The sequence below is a fragment of the Perca flavescens genome, chromosome 20 (assembly GCF_004354835.1).
Source record: "Perca flavescens isolate YP-PL-M2 chromosome 20, PFLA_1.0, whole genome shotgun sequence".
Lineage (NCBI taxonomy): Eukaryota > Metazoa > Chordata > Actinopteri > Perciformes > Percidae > Perca > Perca flavescens.
The window spans coordinates 11,889,177-11,908,994 of NC_041350.1; the positions used below are offsets into that span (position 1 = coordinate 11,889,177).

Below are 19,818 nucleotides of genomic sequence, written 5' to 3' on the forward strand. Positions count from 1 at the left end.
GCGTTAATTATGAAAGGGCTTATTATCAGGGAAAATGTGTGTTTGATTTCTGCAACAGTTCATAACCTGTGCTTTCTCATAGAGACACCATTAATCAAGTTATTTTATTGAGCCAGCAGAGCCCAGCTTGAGGTTATTGTGATATATGGTAGAATAACACAAAAGCAGTGCTTTGGCAATCCTAGCAAATTTATCTGGCTATCTCTAAATCCAGCTTCTAACGGGAATATCGGTCTTGCTACTTGAACTCCCTGTCCCTCTTTGCCCTTCCAGGCCAGCAACCAGACTGACCTGGAGAACTGGGTGACAGCCATCCATTCTGCCAGTGCTTCGCTGCTGGCCAAGCGCCAGGGGAAGGAGGATACCGTGCGCCTGCTGCGGAGCCAGGTCCGCGGCCTGCTGCAGAAGATCGACATGGACGGGAAGATGAAGAAGATGGCCGAGCTCCAGCTGACGGTGGTCAGCGACCCCAAGAACCGCAAGGCAATTGAGAACCAGGTGGGGTGCTGATAATGATACTGGTAGTAACACATTAGTTGAATTGACTGTAATTTATAACAGCATCACTGAGACTATTGGAGCCCTCTGTCACATTTTACACTGCATGCCCTTGGGACAAATTTCACAGAAAATCTGCTGGGTTACTTTACAGCATTGATAGATCAGGTGGCATTAAGCATGCTCTTGTAATGCTACATTTGGATCTTTAGACTGTCTCTATTCCATGCGATACACATGATTTGCCCTACTTTTTTTGCTGATTTTGTGACTGTGGTGACAAGCTTGTGCTTTATTTTTGTCTGTGGGTGGGTGAAGTGGCCTAAATGCATAAGTCCCCAAACGCATCGCGAGGGGCCCAGGGGAGCAGCTCGCATCCCCGAGCATCAGATTGAGATTCCAGATGTTTCCTAGTAATGGGCTCTCAACATGCATTATCCTCTTCCTCCTCCTCACAGCCCCGGGGGGGAATCCAAAGCACCCAGCGCTGTGCTATAGCCTACATACGGCATACTGATGGGTATAAAAAGCACATAATCTATATCTTAGCAAGAACCCAAATATGTATACTAGTAATTGCTGTTTGCCTTGGAATCTGCGGAAATCAAGCTGTTTTTTTTTTTTTTTTTTTTTTTTTTTTTTTAACCTGTGATGCTGGTGGTCATTGACTTAAAGTGCCTCTTACTTTTATGCTTTTCTACTTCTGCGTAGCCACGTGTGTTTGCGTTTCATCAGCTGCTTATGTCCATGTGTGCTGACTGCTGCTACTCTAGAAAAGCAAAATGGATACTTATTGGAAGGGCAATTATTTGGTCTTTAGTTAAAGTGCCTTAGTGGAAATATGAGTTATTATCAAGCAAGATAGAAGCTGAACAGCTCACCTCACTAATCACCAATGGAGATGTCACTGCCTGACTTCCTGCTTGCGTCTGTTTCCAATTAGCCAATATGCCACTTTAGAGTAGACAAAGAGACAGACAGGGTTGGAGTCAATGATAGGGTCAGAGGAGTATGGGACAGGACTCTGATACAGGCGCCCAGAGGCTGATGATAGATTTGAGGTTTCGGTGGGGTTGTCTAGCACCAACAGAGCACTACTTTGATCTACCCCACCCCCACCCATGTCTACTGAAATCAGTGCCAGTAGACCTCTTTTGAAGACCAGCCCCCCCCCCCACACACACACACACACACACACACACACACACACACACACACACACACACACACTGCGATCAAGTTGCATTGAAAGACTTATTATGCATTAGGGCTTTTACTGAGAGACAGGGGCAGATGTTAAAGAGGGGAAATAATTAAAGTTGTGCATGCAGGCTAGATGGGCCAAAACATGCCTTGCTTTTCACTGTTGTTGGTTGATGGTCTCACTCATTCATGCCTTCTAGATCCATGAAGCAATAGGCTGCATATAGGCCCTCCTCAGTGATGCACCACTAGCATGAATCATCAAATCGAATTTTATGCACAGGACTATTTCAGAACATCCCTGAATAAAGATGTGGATATTTGACTGTTGACAAACAGATCCAGATGGCATGCAATTCAGAAGCATGCTTGGATCTTGTGAAATGTTATACATAAGACGTGAGTTTTTCCAAAGCAGCAACTCTCCTAAATTTGTCTTTGCTTTTGAGGAAGAAGCTTATCTGACTTACTGAGTACTACCTACTTCCCCATCTGAAGTCCTCTTCAAACCACTGAGTGAAATTAATTCACAGTTCCTCCAGAACACAGTGTTGTATATATTGACCCAAAAATAGCAGGATAAAAAATGTGCTTTGCTTACTTACTATCAGAGGATTTATGTACAAGGTCTTTGAGTTTAGGTTCAGTAACACTTAGAATCAGGATCTGACAGGAAGGTATTTAAACAAATTGGGAAAATGTGAAAGGATTACAAATGTCATTAGCTTTGTGGATCCATGCTAATATATGTGACTACCATTATCCCAATAAGTAAACCCACCTTTAGTTGTTTTATTTGTTTTGTCATATTTTATGTCGCTATCACATTTTAGATGAGGTAACGTTAACGTTAGTTGCCTATGCAGGGCTCCAGATTGTGACCAAATGCTGTGGCATTTTGCAACCCTTTTTTTTGTTTTGCAACATATTTTATTGAGATAAGAATCAAGTTTTGGAAATAAACATTTTGTACAGTTTAGATTTTAAACAGAAAAATACACAGTAGACAAAATTACAGAGCACGACAATTATACACAAAAGGTAAGGAAGAAGAAAAAGAGTAAATCAAATAAGGTACACAACCCACTTTGCTGCGTCGAGGAGTAAACCTCTATATATGGGCGTCCGCTCTACCAGGTGAGCTAACCAGGCTCCCGCAAATTGCAAATTTGATGACAGTTTTTATTTTTATTTTTAATTTCATGTTCAAAAGGAGAAGATAGTGAGTCTGCCAGAGTTGGCCAATGTGTGTGAGAGGGGGGTATGGAAGTAAATCTGTTTAATCGGATTTTGAAATTAAAAAGCCATTGAATTTCAGCACAGAATATTTATGCGTTGAAACTATGTATCTGAATTCATAAATTCAGAATCCAAAATTCAACATAAAACAATTTTATATACCAAATTCAGATGCAGAATACAATGTATTAAATTCAACTAATACATTTTCAACTTCCTCAAATTCAACAGGCCAAATTCAGCTGCAAAATGTAATGTTTAAAATTCAGTGTTAACATCTGGGAACCCAAGGAAAAGCAATCGATTCTAGAATCTAGATCGATAGTTTGCCTTAGTAGCTGCAGCCAACAACTGTTTGGTCTGCTATTTCATCACTAAATTCACTTGAGACTTTCTTATGTGAGAAATCAACTGTGTAGATTTTGAATATGGGCAGTTTTACGAAAATTGTTTATGATGTCGTCGGGACTTGAGAAGCTCCAGTCTGACGTGAATGCTAGCTGGTGGCGGCCTTTTATACATTGTCGTGTTTCTTTAGAAATAAACAATGGACCAATAGTCTTTAAACACTTCAGGTGTAAAGTTATTCGCTGTCAAAGTGACGCCAAAATGAATGGCAGTCAATGAAATACTAACGGTAGGTGATGGCTTATTAGCATCAAAATGGCTCCATAGTTGGTACACTGCATTTTTGTTGCTTATTGCTAATTCAACTTTTCACGAAAAATGCGTCACTTATTCTTCAAAAAGTTGCATAGTCTGATTTATGGTGCTTACCCACTGCTAGTAGCAGTTCTACTCGGCTTGGCTCGACTTGGCCGTGTTGCCACGTCCTCCTTTCTTCATTGCAGATTTAGTACCGCCTCGTGATGCGAGCGCGGCTGGTTGTCATAGCGCCGCCGCAGGAAACTTCCGTGACCTAACGCGACACACACATAGAACGTTGAAGGTGTGTTGTTATTGTTGCCACAGCCAGAAGACAAATTTTGTTTCAAGAGAAGCTGGAGGCAGCAAAAAAAAACACCGCTGGCTAAACTATTTTAAAACGATGGGTTTGTTCAGGACACCCCCGTCTGTCACTAGCAATGATGACGCTGTGATTAGTGACTATTCTCTCCGACCAATCAGTAGTCTGCAGGTTTTCACGTCACCTTTTGGTATCGCCTCAGCTCGCTTGGAACCTCGACAGAGGTGATACTAAAAGAAAGTACCTGTTGGCAGGTACCAGGGACTTTTTTTTTGTAATGGAAAACCAAAAAGGCGAGTAGACTCGAGGCGAGTCGAGCAGGTACCATGTAATGGAAAAACGCCATTAAATAGGACCTGGGCAAATGTTCCAAAAGATGTAACGCTCAAAAACATTTGTGTCTTGTAGTTAATAATATATTTCAAAATTTAACTATACTGATTTTCCAGAGTTAAAATTTTATATGTGCCGTTTTGGGTTTGCAAAGGACTAATGCCTTTTCAATTATTTAAATAACTGACTTGCCAAAAAGGCAAGGGCATTTTTTACCAAAGCATGTGGATTCCTAGCAGTTGTCCTCACGGTCCAAGTCTGGGATGGGAATAATGGCTGAATGTCATTGACTCGAGGCTTGTTAACCGAGGCCACCTGCACAGCTACGAACGTAGGCGTTTTCATGGGTTTAGCACATAACATAGCCCAGTATGGTCCCATGGGGTTTCTGTGCAAGTTCTTTAAGATGTTTGAAAAGTCAAAGGTTCATAAAACACCACCCTGACATTCCTCCTCAGTTTGTTCCTAATTCTAAAGAATGCCATCAACATAAATGAGTCCTAATAGCACAACGCCATAGTCTGCGTTATTGTAAATGAACTCACAGTGCAGACGAGACCTATTAAAGTCAGTTGTTATAGATTGTTGTTTAACTTGCATGCTCTCATTAAAACCAGTCGCCAGCCAACAAAATAAGCCCTTTCTCATAGCTTACATAGTGCAACAGGGATAGGGGAAAAGCAACTGTAAACTGTGTATGTAAACTATGTACTGCATTTGCGTGTGCAGGGTGGAGGTTTAACAGATGGTCTGTGCAACATCACCACTCTCTCTAGACTTGCATAAAAAAAACGGGCATTAGAATTAACTGCGCACCCTCTGACTCCTCTGCTAGATATGCAGTCCCCCCTTGCTATCAAACCACCAATTTGTGCCCTCTCCACCAACATCTGCAAGTAATTGCAGCTTGATGGAAAGCAGTCGACTGACCCTGGAACTCCCTCTTTGACTCTTCCTTTCATGCCTCCCCTCCTTCTCCTGTCTCCTTTCCCCCTCTTTTACCTCCCCTTGGCTCTCTTTTCTCAGTCACCACCAAAAATGTTCAGGTAATTCACATTCAGAACCTCTACCTAACATGTAAAGTTATCTTTTTTTTTTTTTTTTTTTTTTTTTTTTTTTTCCCAGATCCAGCAGTGGGAGCAGAACCTGGAGAGGTTTAACATGGATCTGTTTAGGATGCGCTGCTACCTGGCCAGTCTACAGGGTGGAGAGCTGCCCAACCCAAAGAGCCTGCTAGCAATCGCCAGCCGTCCCACCAAAAGCACCCTGGGGCGCCTGGGGATCTTCTCGGTCTCCTCCTTCCATAGTCTGGTGAGGAAGCCTAGGACAGGCCTTGAGAAAGGGCAGATGAATGATTTATAAATAAATGCACAATACAGAATCAAAGGACCAGCAGTGTGTCCTGTTTGGATGTTTTTTTTGAACATTCCTTTTTGTATGTGATACTTCAGTTTGAATTTACTTGATGTGTAACAGTAACCTTGAAAATCTTTTAATCATTTGAAACTAAAAAAGCATCCAGCGAAAACTCCCTTTCTGCATTACTGAAGGGAAAAAACTAATTAAGATGGTCTGATTAGATGGGATTTTTTGCTGAGCTAATGATTCCAGTTCTGATAGTGTGTGCGTGTGTGTCTGTCTGTCTGTTAAGATCTGTTCCAGAGATGAGGCCACACTCAGAAGGCGCTCATTGTCCCTAAATCACAGACAGCGCAAGAGAGGCCTTTTCTCCTCTCTTAAAGGCCTCGACAACCTTACGAAGAGGGGCCGGGACAAGAGGCCCTCTGCATCGCAGGTACTACCGAAAATACACGCACACATTACATTACGTACTAGTTACTTAATGTCAGTATTTTTGTATTCTTGTCAGCGTTGAGCCTGACAGCTGCACTTAGACCTTGAAGTGACACTTAATAATCCCAGAATAATGAAACTCTTCAGGTGGTCTGGATTAGCAGATTTGTAATGCAGGATCAGCCACTTAATGTATTCAGCACGGGGAACTACAGAAAGGCATAACATGAGCATGCTGAATGCGTATGCATGCATGCACATAGTGTTGACGTATACTGCATGCAGTCTCTAGACACTTACTGCCAAGAAAAACTGTCTTGATACTTCCACCCTCAGTACACATTGTGCATATTCATTAATGAACCGACCTGAAGGCATGTTGCTTTATTGCTTACTCGCAAGCACAACGCTTGCGTTGACATGAAAGAAAGCAAGAGATTGATACATTCATGGAGCGCTTACAGAACACATATTTTTCCCTCTCTAAGGAGATTTTATTAATTAGAAGCACATAAGCTCCCATCCACATAAACACAGAGGGGCATTCCTTACCCAGGTGCATGGGGGGGGGGAAACACGGGACTCATGAAAGCTGGTTTTTTTTATTGATACAGAAATCCACCACTCTGTACCCTGAAGATACGCCTCTGGAGAATCCTCCACTTTTGGTGTTCTATTTTAAGAATCACCACAGGAAACGCTAATTTGATTATCTTTTATAGACCTCCATTCATTAGACGAGAGTATAAGAAGGGAGAGGAGTTAGACAATCTACCTTCATATTTCTTTATGCTGTGAAGTCAATATGGAGTCTTATTGTTTTGTCAATCATGTTCTCCAGTAGGTGAGCCCTGACACCTGACTGCTTACAAAATGTTCTTGTTCTCTGTCGCTTGCTCTTATCTAGCTCACTCAACCCACAACCTGCTCTGTGATATTTATGTTTATGCATTTGTGCTTGCTGTCAGCGACTAGGTATGAGCATGTGTTATTTTTCCGGGGAACTCCAGCCGGCCGACCTAATGAGGCCCGGTTACATTTCGCAGTGCAGAAGGCCGAGGTGGCGCTGCAGCACACACATGAATTATTGAAAGCCATATGTGGTAGATGGCATTCTCCACTCTTTTCTCCACCCCGCAGACACCAGCAGATGGTTGGTGTAAAGACGCTAAATATTAAACAGCCTCCTTTTTATTATTTCCCAAGGTCCACCTTCTCTTACAAGCTTGTTTGAGTGCTTTTCTGGTGTTTTTGTTCTTTACATAGAGGCTAATCAGGAACAGAAAATGGCTGGTGAGTGCTTCAAGGGATTTTAACAGTGCTGGGTTTTCCTGGACATCTGCTCTTTTTGTGTCGTTTTCCTTTTTTTTTTTTTTTTTTTTTTTATCAGAAAGCTCATTGGTAGTGTTAGTCTTCTGTTGTTCTCTGTGACTTGTTGGAAATTCAGTCATGGCCATTTTAAAATACATCATCAGCTCCTTGGCTGTTCTCTCATGTTCTGACGAGACACGTGTTTGCTGGAGAAGGATTTGGACAGTGAGGCCGTCTGAGGAGCCAAACATTCCTCCGTGCACTTAATCTGTTGTTACCTTCTCAGGTTCTCAGACTTTGCTTTCTCCGAGATTTTCAAGATATCTTCTTTCAATGCCTTCCTCCCTTTTGCTCACCATGTATCCCCCTTCCTCCAACCCAAACACCCCATCTTTTTTCTACCTCTATCCTACTTATTTATATCTCTCAAACCTAGATTTTCATCCCACTCTCTTAACCATTTTGTCCAACCATTTGTCTTTTCTTTTTCCCCTTCAGCCTCGTCCTCTCGCTCAAACCTCCTGTTTCTCAGAGCATAAACATCAGAGCGTTCACCAGCGGTCCTTTTCCCACAGTTTCCATACTGACTCATCTCCGTTGACTAAGCCTGAATCGCATTTACCACTGTGATGCTGTGCTCGACAACCTTGCCCCAAAGTCGTGCTCCCCTCCCCCTATCTTCTTCCCTCTCGTTTTCTCATCTCTCATCCGTCTTAGGAGAGCTATGTATACAGTAAGGAGCTGGCCGGCAGTCGGCTGTGGGAAGTAGGCCAGAAAGGTCTGAGGATTTGTGGGAGAGTTGGTAAAGCTTTCTAAAATTAGTCCGTTTACGGCGAAGCAGCACTGTTTACAGCCACTTTATAAATGTACTGGGGCGAGAGTTACTGTACTCTGCCGCTCAGATGTCAGATGAGGGTTCTTACTACCATAACAGGAGCTACAGAGTTTTTTTTCTGATTGTAAAGAAAGATTGTTTTTGGAGAAAAGTAATCCTGATCTTAAAAAAGGGGATAGCGCCTGCAAGTCTCTTCCAACAGTGTGCACACTACACAGGAAATTCAGCTTCAACTCAATTTCACGGCAAAATACAAGCACCTTTTGAGCTTTTGTCAGACCCATTTTGAGAACAAAATGCCCTATTTCTGTTACCAGCTATGCCATCATGCCTCTCCTGCCCAGTGACAAAGTATCTCAGCAAAACCTGATAACTGCAGCCTGTTTAAGCAAAGGCTGGAGATACACCCTCACATAACGGATGGCTTTGTGTCACTGCTGTATTATAGAGTTGTTAAAGCCCTCTGAGGCTGCACTTCCAGCACCGGGCTTACAAGCCAGGGAGGCTCTGAAGAGGAGAGGTTGAGGAAGATAGAATGGATCAAGAGTGGAGAGACTTCTACAGTTAGGGGTGGAGATGTAGAGGGGGAGCGCTTGTCCTCATCTGTAACCGGACGGTTTCCCCCTTTCATCTCTCTGCTGCACAGAAACCACTCAGTGTCGGTACATCCCCCTCCACTCACTCACAGCATATTTCCAGCCATTGCACCTTCAAAGGCTACAGACCCTGTTTGAAAGCAGTTTCAAAGCGCTTCACTAGCCACACGTAGTTTTTAATTAACTACATAATTTAGGGTGACCAAACGTCCTCTTTTGCCCGGACATGTCCACTTTTTACCTACTGTCGGGGCGTCGGGGGTTTATAAATTCATTAACATGTCCGGTTTTCACTGTTTTTCATGGGACCATTAAGCGTGTACTTAATTTGACTGGCACTTTGCTCAACACAATACTACGGTAGGCTACTTTGTTGTGTGACGTAATTCCCGAGAGGCTGCCTTGTGAGCGGCTCTGCGACGCGCACATACACAGGGACCAGGGCATACAGACAGGGACCAGGGCATACAGACAGGGACCAGGGCAGACAGACAGGGACCAGGGCATACAGACAGGGACCAGGGCAGACGGAGCAGCATTACACACAAAATGCCGAAGCGTTTCCTGCTAAAGATTTCCCACCGTGGTCAGAAAACACAGGGGAGACACTTTGTTTCTCTCACTATGACTCTAGAGTCAGTAGGACTCGCTCGCTGTCACTCTCACTTCTCCCCCGCTATATCACCCACTCCCCCCACAAACACACACACTAGCGCACAAGTATAAACATCAGGCCACTTACAACCATAAAACAAGACTAGTGCAGCTTCACAGTTGAACTGCAAAAAAAAATGTCCCACGTACCGTACCGGTCGGGACAAGTGGGAGGCGGAGTGCACCGTGTGCAAAGCTGGCACATATGTGTCAGTGTCTTTTATTATTTATGTTATTACATTGAAAAGGTATTAAGAGATATTTTGTTGAAGCTGGATTTTCTAACACAGAAGAGGTAATATTTAGAACATTATTTCATATTATTTATTTATTTTAAAAGAGAGCTATTATTTTGTTACATGTTGTTACAGATTTTATTTTATTACAGAAGTTATTTTTGCACAATTGAGGCATAATAAAGCATGTTCATTAACCTCTGAGAATCACCACTGTCTGAATTTGTCTCGAGGCCAGGCCGATCGTGTCCTTTTTTGGAAATCAAAATATGGTCACCCTAACATAATTGCACTGTGTGCGTCTGATATTGTGTTGCCGAAGTGGCTGAGCACTTAATTGCTTATCAGTCAGTGTGGTGCCCCTCTGTCTGTATTTCTAACGGTCTGTCTCTTGGTTTCAGATCTTTGAGAGCGACGCTGGAGGTCAAACGTACGCCCTCCCTCCCAGGAGCACTGAGGTGAGTCATAGCGTTCAGTAACTTTGTCCTACATGGTTTGTGGGTCTTTGATATATCTTTCAAAAATTCCACTGCCATCTGTCATATCCATCCTGCGGTACTGTTTTATGAGCTGAATTATCCGTTTCAGCGTGAAGTAACCGTGGCTGAAACATGTCTGCTGTTACTTTTGACCTCTGCCGTCTTCCAGGACTTTGATAGTGGGCTATGTAAAGATATGTTTACACATTGGGTGTGTGTGACGGGATCACAAAGTGTGTGTTTCTGCATGCACATTACTCGTCCAGGATTGAAGCTGATATTCCTTTCATGTTGATCTGCAGGTGTCTGAAAGATAATTTGTACACCGTGTTAAACTCCGGCGTGGACAGGCGTCCAATTCATGGCATAATTGAGTTAATAGAGAGTGAGTTGAAGTGTTGACCAGAAGCGCTTGAAAGTGTGAGTTTATGGTAAAAGTGTTGACTGATTGAAAAGTGTGAATTCTGTCCATCTGAGCAGCCAGACGTTGGAACTGCAGAATTTGCATATTATTGGGTTGGTAACATGCCTAGATCAAGGAAGTGTGAAATATTGCTGTAAGCTTCAGCTCCAATCCCCGCTGTCCACAAGCTTCCACATCTCTTGGTCAGGGTTTTCTACGATGGACAAAATTTTAGAAATAAGACTCAAGTTGCAATAAATGAGGGTTAGATGAGATCAACAATGAGATCCTTTCAACGAATATTTGATATTTTGGGAAATATTAATTTGCTTTCCTGCTGAGAGTCGGTCGTGAACATCAATATCATTGTCTGTCTGAATATGATGCCGCAGTCGGTAAGCTTAGCTTATCTTAAAGACTAGAATCAGGTGGAGACAGCTAGCCTTGCTGTGTCTAAAGATAACTAAGCCTGCTACCAGCACCTCCCAGGCTAACTAATTAGCATGTTACATCTTGTTTGTTTATCCGTACAAAAACGTAAGTGTAAAAACCAAAATCTGCCATTTTGTCGGAGTTATGTGCCAGACTATTTCTTGGCTGGGCACAGTGAGGGCAAGACTTTGAACAGAGCCAGGCTAGCTGTTTCCCCCTGTTTTTAGTCTTTATGCTAAGCTTAGCTAAGCTAACCAACTGCTGTACGAAGCTTCATATTTAACCAACCGACACGAGAGTGGTATCAATCTCAATTACTCAAATCAATTACTCTGGGCAACGAAGCGGATAAGTATATTTCTTAAAATATCGCATGATGAATGATTGAAGAATGATTTGGGCTGATGCCGACCTGTTGACAAGGCTCTGTATTTCTAAAGTGTTGTTTGAGCAAGTAACTTAAAAACCTCATAACTTCAAATGTTGCTGTTCTGCAGCTGAGCAAGGAAGCAAGAAAATGTGAAATTATTTACAAGTATCCAAAAGATAATGTTTTATAAATATTTTTTTGTTGTTTGTCGTTCAAATAAAATCGTGTCAAAGCCTTTATGGACAAACGGATAATGTCTGGCACAGACAGATGAGGATAATGGAGGCTTTTAGACAGAGCAGGATGGGTTCCACAGGATGCTATGATTCATAGTGTGAGTCTGTGGTGAATGTGGCGAGTGTTACAACTGCCTCTATTAAGGGCCTAGAAATGGACTGGGAACAGGAAGTGGTTTGAGAGTTGTATATAGAAACAATAATGGCCTTCATTGAGTGAACGCTTGAAAATTTCTTACAATGCAGCAACCCTCGCCTTGGTTGAGTGTTACGGTCTTTCCTAGATTTGGATGTGGAAACAGCCTGCACGAGAATACATTTGATTTAGTGGGGTTTAAGAGCCTTCAGGGTAGGACGCAGGGAAAACGAGAGAGCGAGAGATGATAGCACTGCTGTATTGATTTTTGTCATATACAGGTCTTCATCCCTGTCTTGATGACTTTGCTCCTGTTGTCTTAAATCCCTTGAATGACACTAATAAGCAATCATCTTCCACTAATCCTTTGAAGTGAAGTCAAGTGAAGGGTACGTTTTTATGTGCTTTTGTGCGATGTGCCCAAACTTCGTTGTCGCTGCATGGCTTGCTCTCTCCTATAGCGTGTGACCGTGCGGCAGAGTATGTGCGTGTGGTTTCGGTCCTCTCTACACAGTTTTACCCAACCAACTATTTCAACAGGCTGAGGGTGTTCTGTCATTGTTTAGCTTCAGGGCGGTGACTGTTGCATAATACCAGAGAGATGAACATCTAATATGAAACCTGTCACTAACACGGCCTCCATAGAGTGGAGTGGGGCGGGGGGAAATGACATGAATCCTTGACTTCTAACTTAATGCTGCATTCTCACACTAACTTTGACTACTTATGAAAACAAACATCTGCTTTAAAGTGAGGAACAGGCACCATTGCTAGCCAGTATGGATGGTCATTAGTGTGTGTGTTTGTGTGTGTGTTCGTGTGTGTCACCGTGGTGGAAAGCGGAACCTTGGGTGGAGCTTCGAGGAAATGAAGAGTAATACCTTTTAATATATGTGATACAGGGAAATTGGCTCAAATTGTCTTCAACGGTTTCTTCTTCAAGGTCACTCTGTCTATTCGAGGCAGTGCTGTAATATTTGTGTCATCCAGTTGCTAAGTGGAACAGAAAGGGTGTATTTGTGCACCGGCCACTAAACTGTCCACGTTCCATCTTTAGAAGCTGCAGGGTGGAGGACGGCTTGCTTGGAAATAATTTCCACACTTGAGAGGAAAGACTGAAGTCTTGAATTATTTGGCTGAGTGCGAACATAAATACAGTACACACGCTCACCACACAGAGCACTTGTTGAAGTCCAGCACGTGCCCGGACCATACTCTTGGCAGTCGTTTTATGGAATTTTGAACCGTCAGCCGTCAGCCATCTCTGACCATGAATGAGTGTACAGTTTTAGTCAGCTGCTGGTCACGTCAGCGTAGGCAACCAAATCTTAGTTTTCCAGTCACACCATGTCGCTGGGACACAAACGGGGCAATTAGGCAACTGGTTGCCATGACGGCTTGTTTTTTCATCCTCCGTTTGTGAGCATGACCTCACATCCCTAATACACAGGCAGAGGTTGGTGTTGAAGTGGCACCTTATGTTCCTCCATCCCAACAGGTTAGGGAAACATTTTGTGGACAAGTGGACTAGTCAAGGGGACATTTAGATGACAAATTAAGCAAATGTTTGTCTGTGTGCCTGTGTTTATCTGAGCTACACTGGGAACTGTGTGCATTTGTGTGTGGAGCTAACCGATGCTCTGAATCAGAGGTCTTAGCTTGTCCCTTTAGGCTTTCTGTCTGGCAGGGAAACTGGTCGTTTTCCTCTTGAGATGATGCATCAACTGCAAAACTCTCACACATGCACCTCAGACATAAAGCCTCCGACACACACACACACACACACACACACACACACACACACACCACTCTCCATTTTTATGATCCCATAATGCCTTTAAAACATCACTATACACCCAGACCTATTCACTTATGCAATTATCCCTCTTGATCCCATGTCTCAGTTTAACCGAGAATTTGTATCCTCTTTGTCAGAAGTGCTGAATCAACTCATGATTTTCAGTACATTTTAAGTTTCAGTACATTTGATCTGATTGAGCCTTTCCTCAAAATCTGGGGCCTTGATAATTGCGGTGTTAGGCTGCACTGTGGCGTCTCCCACAGCCCCTCAACGCAGCAGTGGTGCTTTTCCCTCCAGAGACACGGAGTCGCAACCAAAACCCCCAAATGGCTGCCTGTGCAGACGAGCGGTGGGCTAACTCCCCCTTTGCCTGAATACCCAGCTCAAACCCCACTGTTAATGCCGCCACCAACAAATAGTTCCCTCCAAATGGCTAATCTGAGGTTTGACTGATTTTTAAAATAAATTGTCCTGATACATCACTTAAGTCAAAATGACCACTGTGGCTTCTCAAACCAAATACTGTAAATGCACATATATCATCTGGGCGTCTAGACCTGCCAGTCGACCCTTGCCAATCCGCTTGTGTACACGGCCATTACGAAGACTATTATGTGGAGCAACTGCCATCTATGTTGTCAAATGAATATCTGAAAGGCTAATTGTATGACATCTTTGCTCCGCTGCTTGATCCACTGCCAAGCATTTAGACTAATGGAACTGTATTGATTTGTGTGCTGTTATTCTAAGACCTGCTCCCTCCCTCTCTACCTCCCTCCTTCTTCCCCTTTTCTGTTCACTCTCTTCTCAATCTAATGCTGCTTGCCCCCTTTCTTTTATCTTTCTTTTACCCCTGCCTTCTTACCCTCTCCCACAGAAGCTGGAAATGCTGACCAGCATCTACTCCATGTCGCCCCCTGAGGGCGGTGTGTGGGACAGCATCAGCGGCGCAACAGACGTGCTGACGTGTGTCCACATGCCAGACGGCCTGACAGTCCAAGTTCCTGTCAGAAGAGACCAGACAGCCGCTGACCTTCTCTCCGCAGCATGCAAGGTTGGGTTGGCGGCCAGTTGCAGAGAAATGATGACATGTCACCACAATAAGAGAACAATATTCCTGACAGCAAAAAAAAGAGAGGAAAAAAAGCTGTGATGTCATTTGGATTTAGTTGTCTAGTAGAATTGTATGTCTTGTACACAATCCTGCCATTCATACTTAATGATGTGTATTGTCCTGTGATGTGGGGTTGAATCACACGTGAATGCAAAGTTAATTTAAGTTAGACATTTTCTGCTATGTCAGGTGTGGTCTTGTTAAGTGGTCTTTGTTGAAACCTCTGTAAAGCCGATCTGGTTACATTGTGCTCCCATCGGCTTGAAATAACACACCTTTACACAGTCCCCTGAGAATGCACATAGACACACACACACACACACACACACACACACACACACACACACACACCCACCATATTCCCCTGCATGAAGCTTTTTTGTTAACCGCACATTTCTCATCACAAAGTGTAAAGTCGGTGAATAATTCACGCCTCGGCCAAACAGCAGCTGTCTGACTAAGCGTTGGTGCATGAAATATGTTGGATGATTTTGTGCGTACAGGCCCCTGAACATTAGGGACTCTTGTGTAAACAGGTGAAACAGCTGGACCCGGGCCTGCACTGCCTCCGACTGCACAGGCGAGCGCCGCAAGGCGTGGAGGTTCAATACGTGGGTCCTGGCGAGCTCCTCCGTGATGTGGTGAGGAGGGCAAACATGCAAAAGCACACATAGATACACAGTGCTCTTCATTAACTGCTCCTTTTTGTCTAACTGTGTATTGATATCACCCTGTAGGTCAATGATCAGTTGGAGGTTGTCCCAGTTAACGTGTTTACTCTCCACATGAGCAAGCCGAGCGGCACCGGAGACTTTGGTGAGTCGGGCACTTATTTGGACTGATTTAGATCTAGCTGTGTTTGTGATTGTTTGTCCACCTCATGCTCCTTTTTGTGTAATTCTTTTATCGATCTTAACGCTCCATCTTTGTTTCTCTTCCTCCTAACAGGTTTCGCAGTAACAGGACACATTGACAGCCAGAAAAACAGCAGGATTTTTGTCAGCGAAGTGCTTCCTGATGACCTGGCATTCAACGAAGGTGCCTGCTTGCTTAAGAATGACACAAATAATCCTGAAACCTCCAATAATGGCATCACATGGCTGATCCGTGTGGCTTTTAGCACCTCCTTTTCTGAAACATTCATACTCTTCTGTGTTCCCAGGCCTGCGTCCAGGCGATGAGGTCCTGGGGCTGAACGGCCGGTGTGTGTCGGGCCTGGACCTGGGGCTAATCCAGACGCTGTTTGCTGAACAAACCCTGCACCTGACCCTGAGGCGGGATGGACCCCTGCCGCTAACCTCCAACCACCGCCATCCTCTCGCACACAACCAGGAGGTTCCCAGCAAGCACCACCGAGCCAAGTCCTCCTCAGGTGCCTAAATCCATGTGGCATTAAACCACATACAAATCCTCGAACCAGCTAAACACATGTATATGTCGTCATTGGTGGGGATGTATTTGAACTAAGAGGCTATAGATTTTTACTTAATTGGAGCACTTAACAGTAAGATTGAAAGTGAAGTGTGAAGTTAATAGTGACACCCTTTTAGTTTCCGTTTGTTAGACAGATGGTGAGAGAAAGAGACACAAAGAGAGGAATTGTAGCTGCTGCAAAATGCTTCACACACCCTTTTGAGGTAGCGCTTTCTCAGTTTTGTGTACAAACGGTATGAAGGCACTAGGTTCACAGTTTTCTCTGAAGGCAAGGTGTGACATTCTTCTTGTGAACAGCCTGGATCTGCCACTGCTCAAAGTTGAAGCCCAGTTGACCCTTCCAGTTCTCTGTGTTGTTGCACATATCGCATCTTTTTGTTTTGTGATTTTGTTTGTGAATTAGTTAGTGTGTATCCAGGTAGGTTTGTGTCCTTTTGAACTGTACTTAAGGTTGCTCGATGGTCAGTTTCTCACTATCGTAGTCTTTGAGAAAGAAGATAGTTTTGTCACCTACACCACAAAAAAAAAGCTATCACACTTCCGTTCCAGTTAAGATCTCGTTTTGATCTCTACTTCCTCATAAGAGACTCATTCTCTCTCTTCACTGTCAAAAGAAGAAAAGCAGTTGAAAAAGCTCCAGATGAAGTTTCACAGCTTTGTGTATCCTGGGGGAGAGGAAAACCCAGAAGGGGCTTTTGACCGCAGAGGGCTCATTATCGCTGTGGATGTATAGTATCCTGTCGCCATGGTTTAATCTCGCTTGAGACGTGCGGTGTCAGAACTGAGCAGTGAGGTCATCCATGTCGCCACACAGCTGATACCCAGCTGGGTAGAAATGCGTTTTATTTGTTCGAGCCTCAAGGTAAGGGAAATCCAATACCGAAGAAAATCTTACTTGCACAACTATGGCATCAAGTTTAAGATTTTGTACCGTTCTACAGTTGGTTTGGTTAATATGGTCTCAGATCAGACAAGATTATAACCTCAATTTTAAACTACAGTTATGGATATTTGTCAAAACAGGACATCAGGCCATTTCTTTACTAATGAGTACATGAAGAAATTGGTCAGGAATGGTCAGTGGGCAAGCTATTCTCCTTCAAAATGTGCAGAGCATTCAATGCCTTTTTAATGACTTTTTTCATTGTTTTGTATGTCAGTTTCATAGAAAGTGTGTCATCTTGTGAGCGTCAACAATGATTGTAATTCATTAGTTTCGTCCACTACAGCCGTAATTGAACACCGAGGGATTAATAACTTGAAGGCCTCATTACAGAGAGTGGTGTGATCAAAGTGGCTGCAGTTTTCTTCTCCGTCTCTAGAGGGCGTATGATCCCAGGCAGGCTGATAAGGAGGGCAGGGAGGTAAAAGCCGACATTGGGGAATCAAAACTTATCTTACACAAATTACACAAATTATTTTATAATGGCATTCCTTAAAGGAAACTGTCTGTCATATGGACTAATTAAGCCTCATGCAAACTTACAAGACAAGAGAACCAAATTTAATAACTAGATATCTTTTGTAATTCTGCCAGTCAGACAGTTTGGTTGAGGATGATTGGCATCTCAAAAAGGAGACGTTCAGCTTCACAGGATGTCCAGAAGTTTTCTTTTGTTTCCTGCTGTCACATTGGCCCGCCTCCCGGGCTACAATCAGGAAGAAAAGTCTTTTCATGTGCCAACTGCTGGAGAGTTTGTCCTCGGGACCTTGAATTTAAGGAGAAGTAGCCAAAATCTGGAAAATGTTTTCAAATCACTCCGTTAATCTGATAATGTCATGCTGTCAGGACAATTTATATGCAAATATGCATTTTATTAGGGAAACTTTATCTTCAAAACAGTTTTAGGCTTTTTTTTAAAAGTCAAACAAGGAAAGAGATAACAGTCTTTAATTAGGATTGCCAAGTTTTGGGATGACTGAATGCCATTGCCATTTTTAGACAGGAGAGATGGCAGGCGCCCATGATGGTTTTAGACTATAACTAGCCAGCATTGTTTGTGTATTGTGGTCAGTAGAAGCTTTTAGCAAAAAACACTATAGTGCAGATACAGTGAAGGGTGGTATGGGTACAAAACACTATCTCGCACACAAAACCCACTCTCACGCACACAGTGATGCTAAACCTAATGTTAAAAATGTCCTCCCTCTCTCTCCAGATGTGTTCTCTGCAGCTGATGGTGTAGGACTGGAGAACGGTCACTCCCACTGCGCACACAGGCCTGTTCAGCACAGCAAGGTAGGAGGGGCTTGAGTGTGTCTGTGTGCTAGAAAAAGTATTTCTAATGTCTCATAGACATCCATGTACCTCTCTTCTCTCCTGCCAGGTTGGTTTGGGTTAATAAATGTGTACATATTGTCGAGTGTGTGTGTGTTTGTGCCCACTCACAGTGGCAGCTGTGGGGTTGTCAGAAACCAGAGTGGCACCAATTCTTAGCATTACCATAATTAGAATACTCCATCATAGCCATCGGTATCAACACAGCTTATTACTGTCTTGCAGACTGAGAGAAGGGGCTGTGTCACACTCCCTCTGACTCCTACACACACACACACACACACACACACACACACACACACACACACACACAAACACAAACACAAACAACATTGAATGCCTGCGAGCAAAGCCAAATCTCTCTGAAGAAACAGTTGTCTAATACGGTTCTGTCACCCTTATCTTCACTCAAACATACACATCTATAATTATATTAAGAGCTGCTTGTGACATTACTGGTGCTAGTCTCTGCCTTCAGAGTCCTGGCTTTGGTCTTAAACACAAAACAGGTGCAATCAATACAACTCTCGAATTCCCTCTAATATCGGTTTTAGAGAATCTATCTCCTCTATAAATATGCCAAATGGTTGTCCCTGATGATTTATGGCAGATTGCATGCCTATTTCTGTCCTGTCTGTTGAATATCCAGTCAGGTTTTTGATATGTAAACCAACTTTATTGAAGTCATTAAACTGAGCATGAGCCTGTCCCGTTGGGAATTACGCCTCAGCACTGTGGTAATGTAATACGAGAGGGGGTGTGTATGCCAGTGTTTATCGAGAGCAGTAACGAGTGTGTGTGGTCATCACAAAGAGCCGCGTGTTAATGATGTAGACATGGCTGGTAGTCTGAGAAGCGGATGTGTGCTTTCATGCATATTCATCTTTTCTTGCATCATTCAGCTAATATTTTGTGTCCTTTTGTAAACAATGTGAGTGCATGTTTGGCACACTATCTTTGGCACCAACCTGCTTGTTATGTAATATGGTCTAAATGAAAAAGTGAACCAGGCAGTTGTGTTTATTTCATCAATGATTCATTGATAGTAAATCCAGGCCAAATATCCAGAAACCGTCTCTTAATTGCTGAGCTTCGTTCTAATTGCCTGTGTCAGAAGAGACCGTGCAGTATTTGACCCTAGGTCAGCCAGGAGGTGGATCAAAGGACACATGCCCTCTTCTCCTTACTTCTCTCTATTCTGGCTCTATTCGTCTCTTTTTGTGTGCCTGGCGACACGAGTCAGTCCCACACTGTGCTGGGATCTGCACTGCACCATTGCTGCTGCTGCTCAGTTCCCTGCCATTTGTCTGTTACTAAGGAATGAATGGAAGATTGTGTGTGTGGGAGGGAGGGAGGGAGGGAGGGAGGGAGGTTTATGAATGTGTGTTCTTATGTCACTGCATACGTGCACATTGAGGCACAAAGGGAGAAAAAACTCTCTGACTCCATTAGGAAGAGTCAGCCAACGA

General features: G+C 43.4%; 1 protein-coding gene across 3 annotated transcripts in view; it reads left to right on the forward strand.

The window, feature by feature from the left end:
- Positions 1-19,818, forward strand: part of tiam2a (TIAM Rac1 associated GEF 2a) — a 78,584-nt gene that overhangs the window by 34,769 nt on the left and 23,997 nt on the right. For all 3 annotated transcript variants that reach the window (XM_028565463.1, XM_028565461.1, XM_028565462.1), the window contains exons 6-15: positions 274-498; positions 5,366-5,551; positions 5,892-6,035; positions 10,068-10,124; positions 14,401-14,577; positions 15,174-15,278; positions 15,375-15,453; positions 15,586-15,675; positions 15,800-16,009; positions 18,231-18,310. In XM_028565463.1, the coding sequence (XP_028421264.1) occupies positions 274-498; positions 5,366-5,551; positions 5,892-6,035; positions 10,068-10,124; positions 14,401-14,577; positions 15,174-15,278; positions 15,375-15,453; positions 15,586-15,675; positions 15,800-16,009; positions 18,231-18,310 (1,353 nt within the window). The remainder of the gene's footprint in view (positions 1-273; positions 499-5,365; positions 5,552-5,891; positions 6,036-10,067; positions 10,125-14,400; positions 14,578-15,173; positions 15,279-15,374; positions 15,454-15,585; positions 15,676-15,799; positions 16,010-18,230; positions 18,311-19,818) is intronic.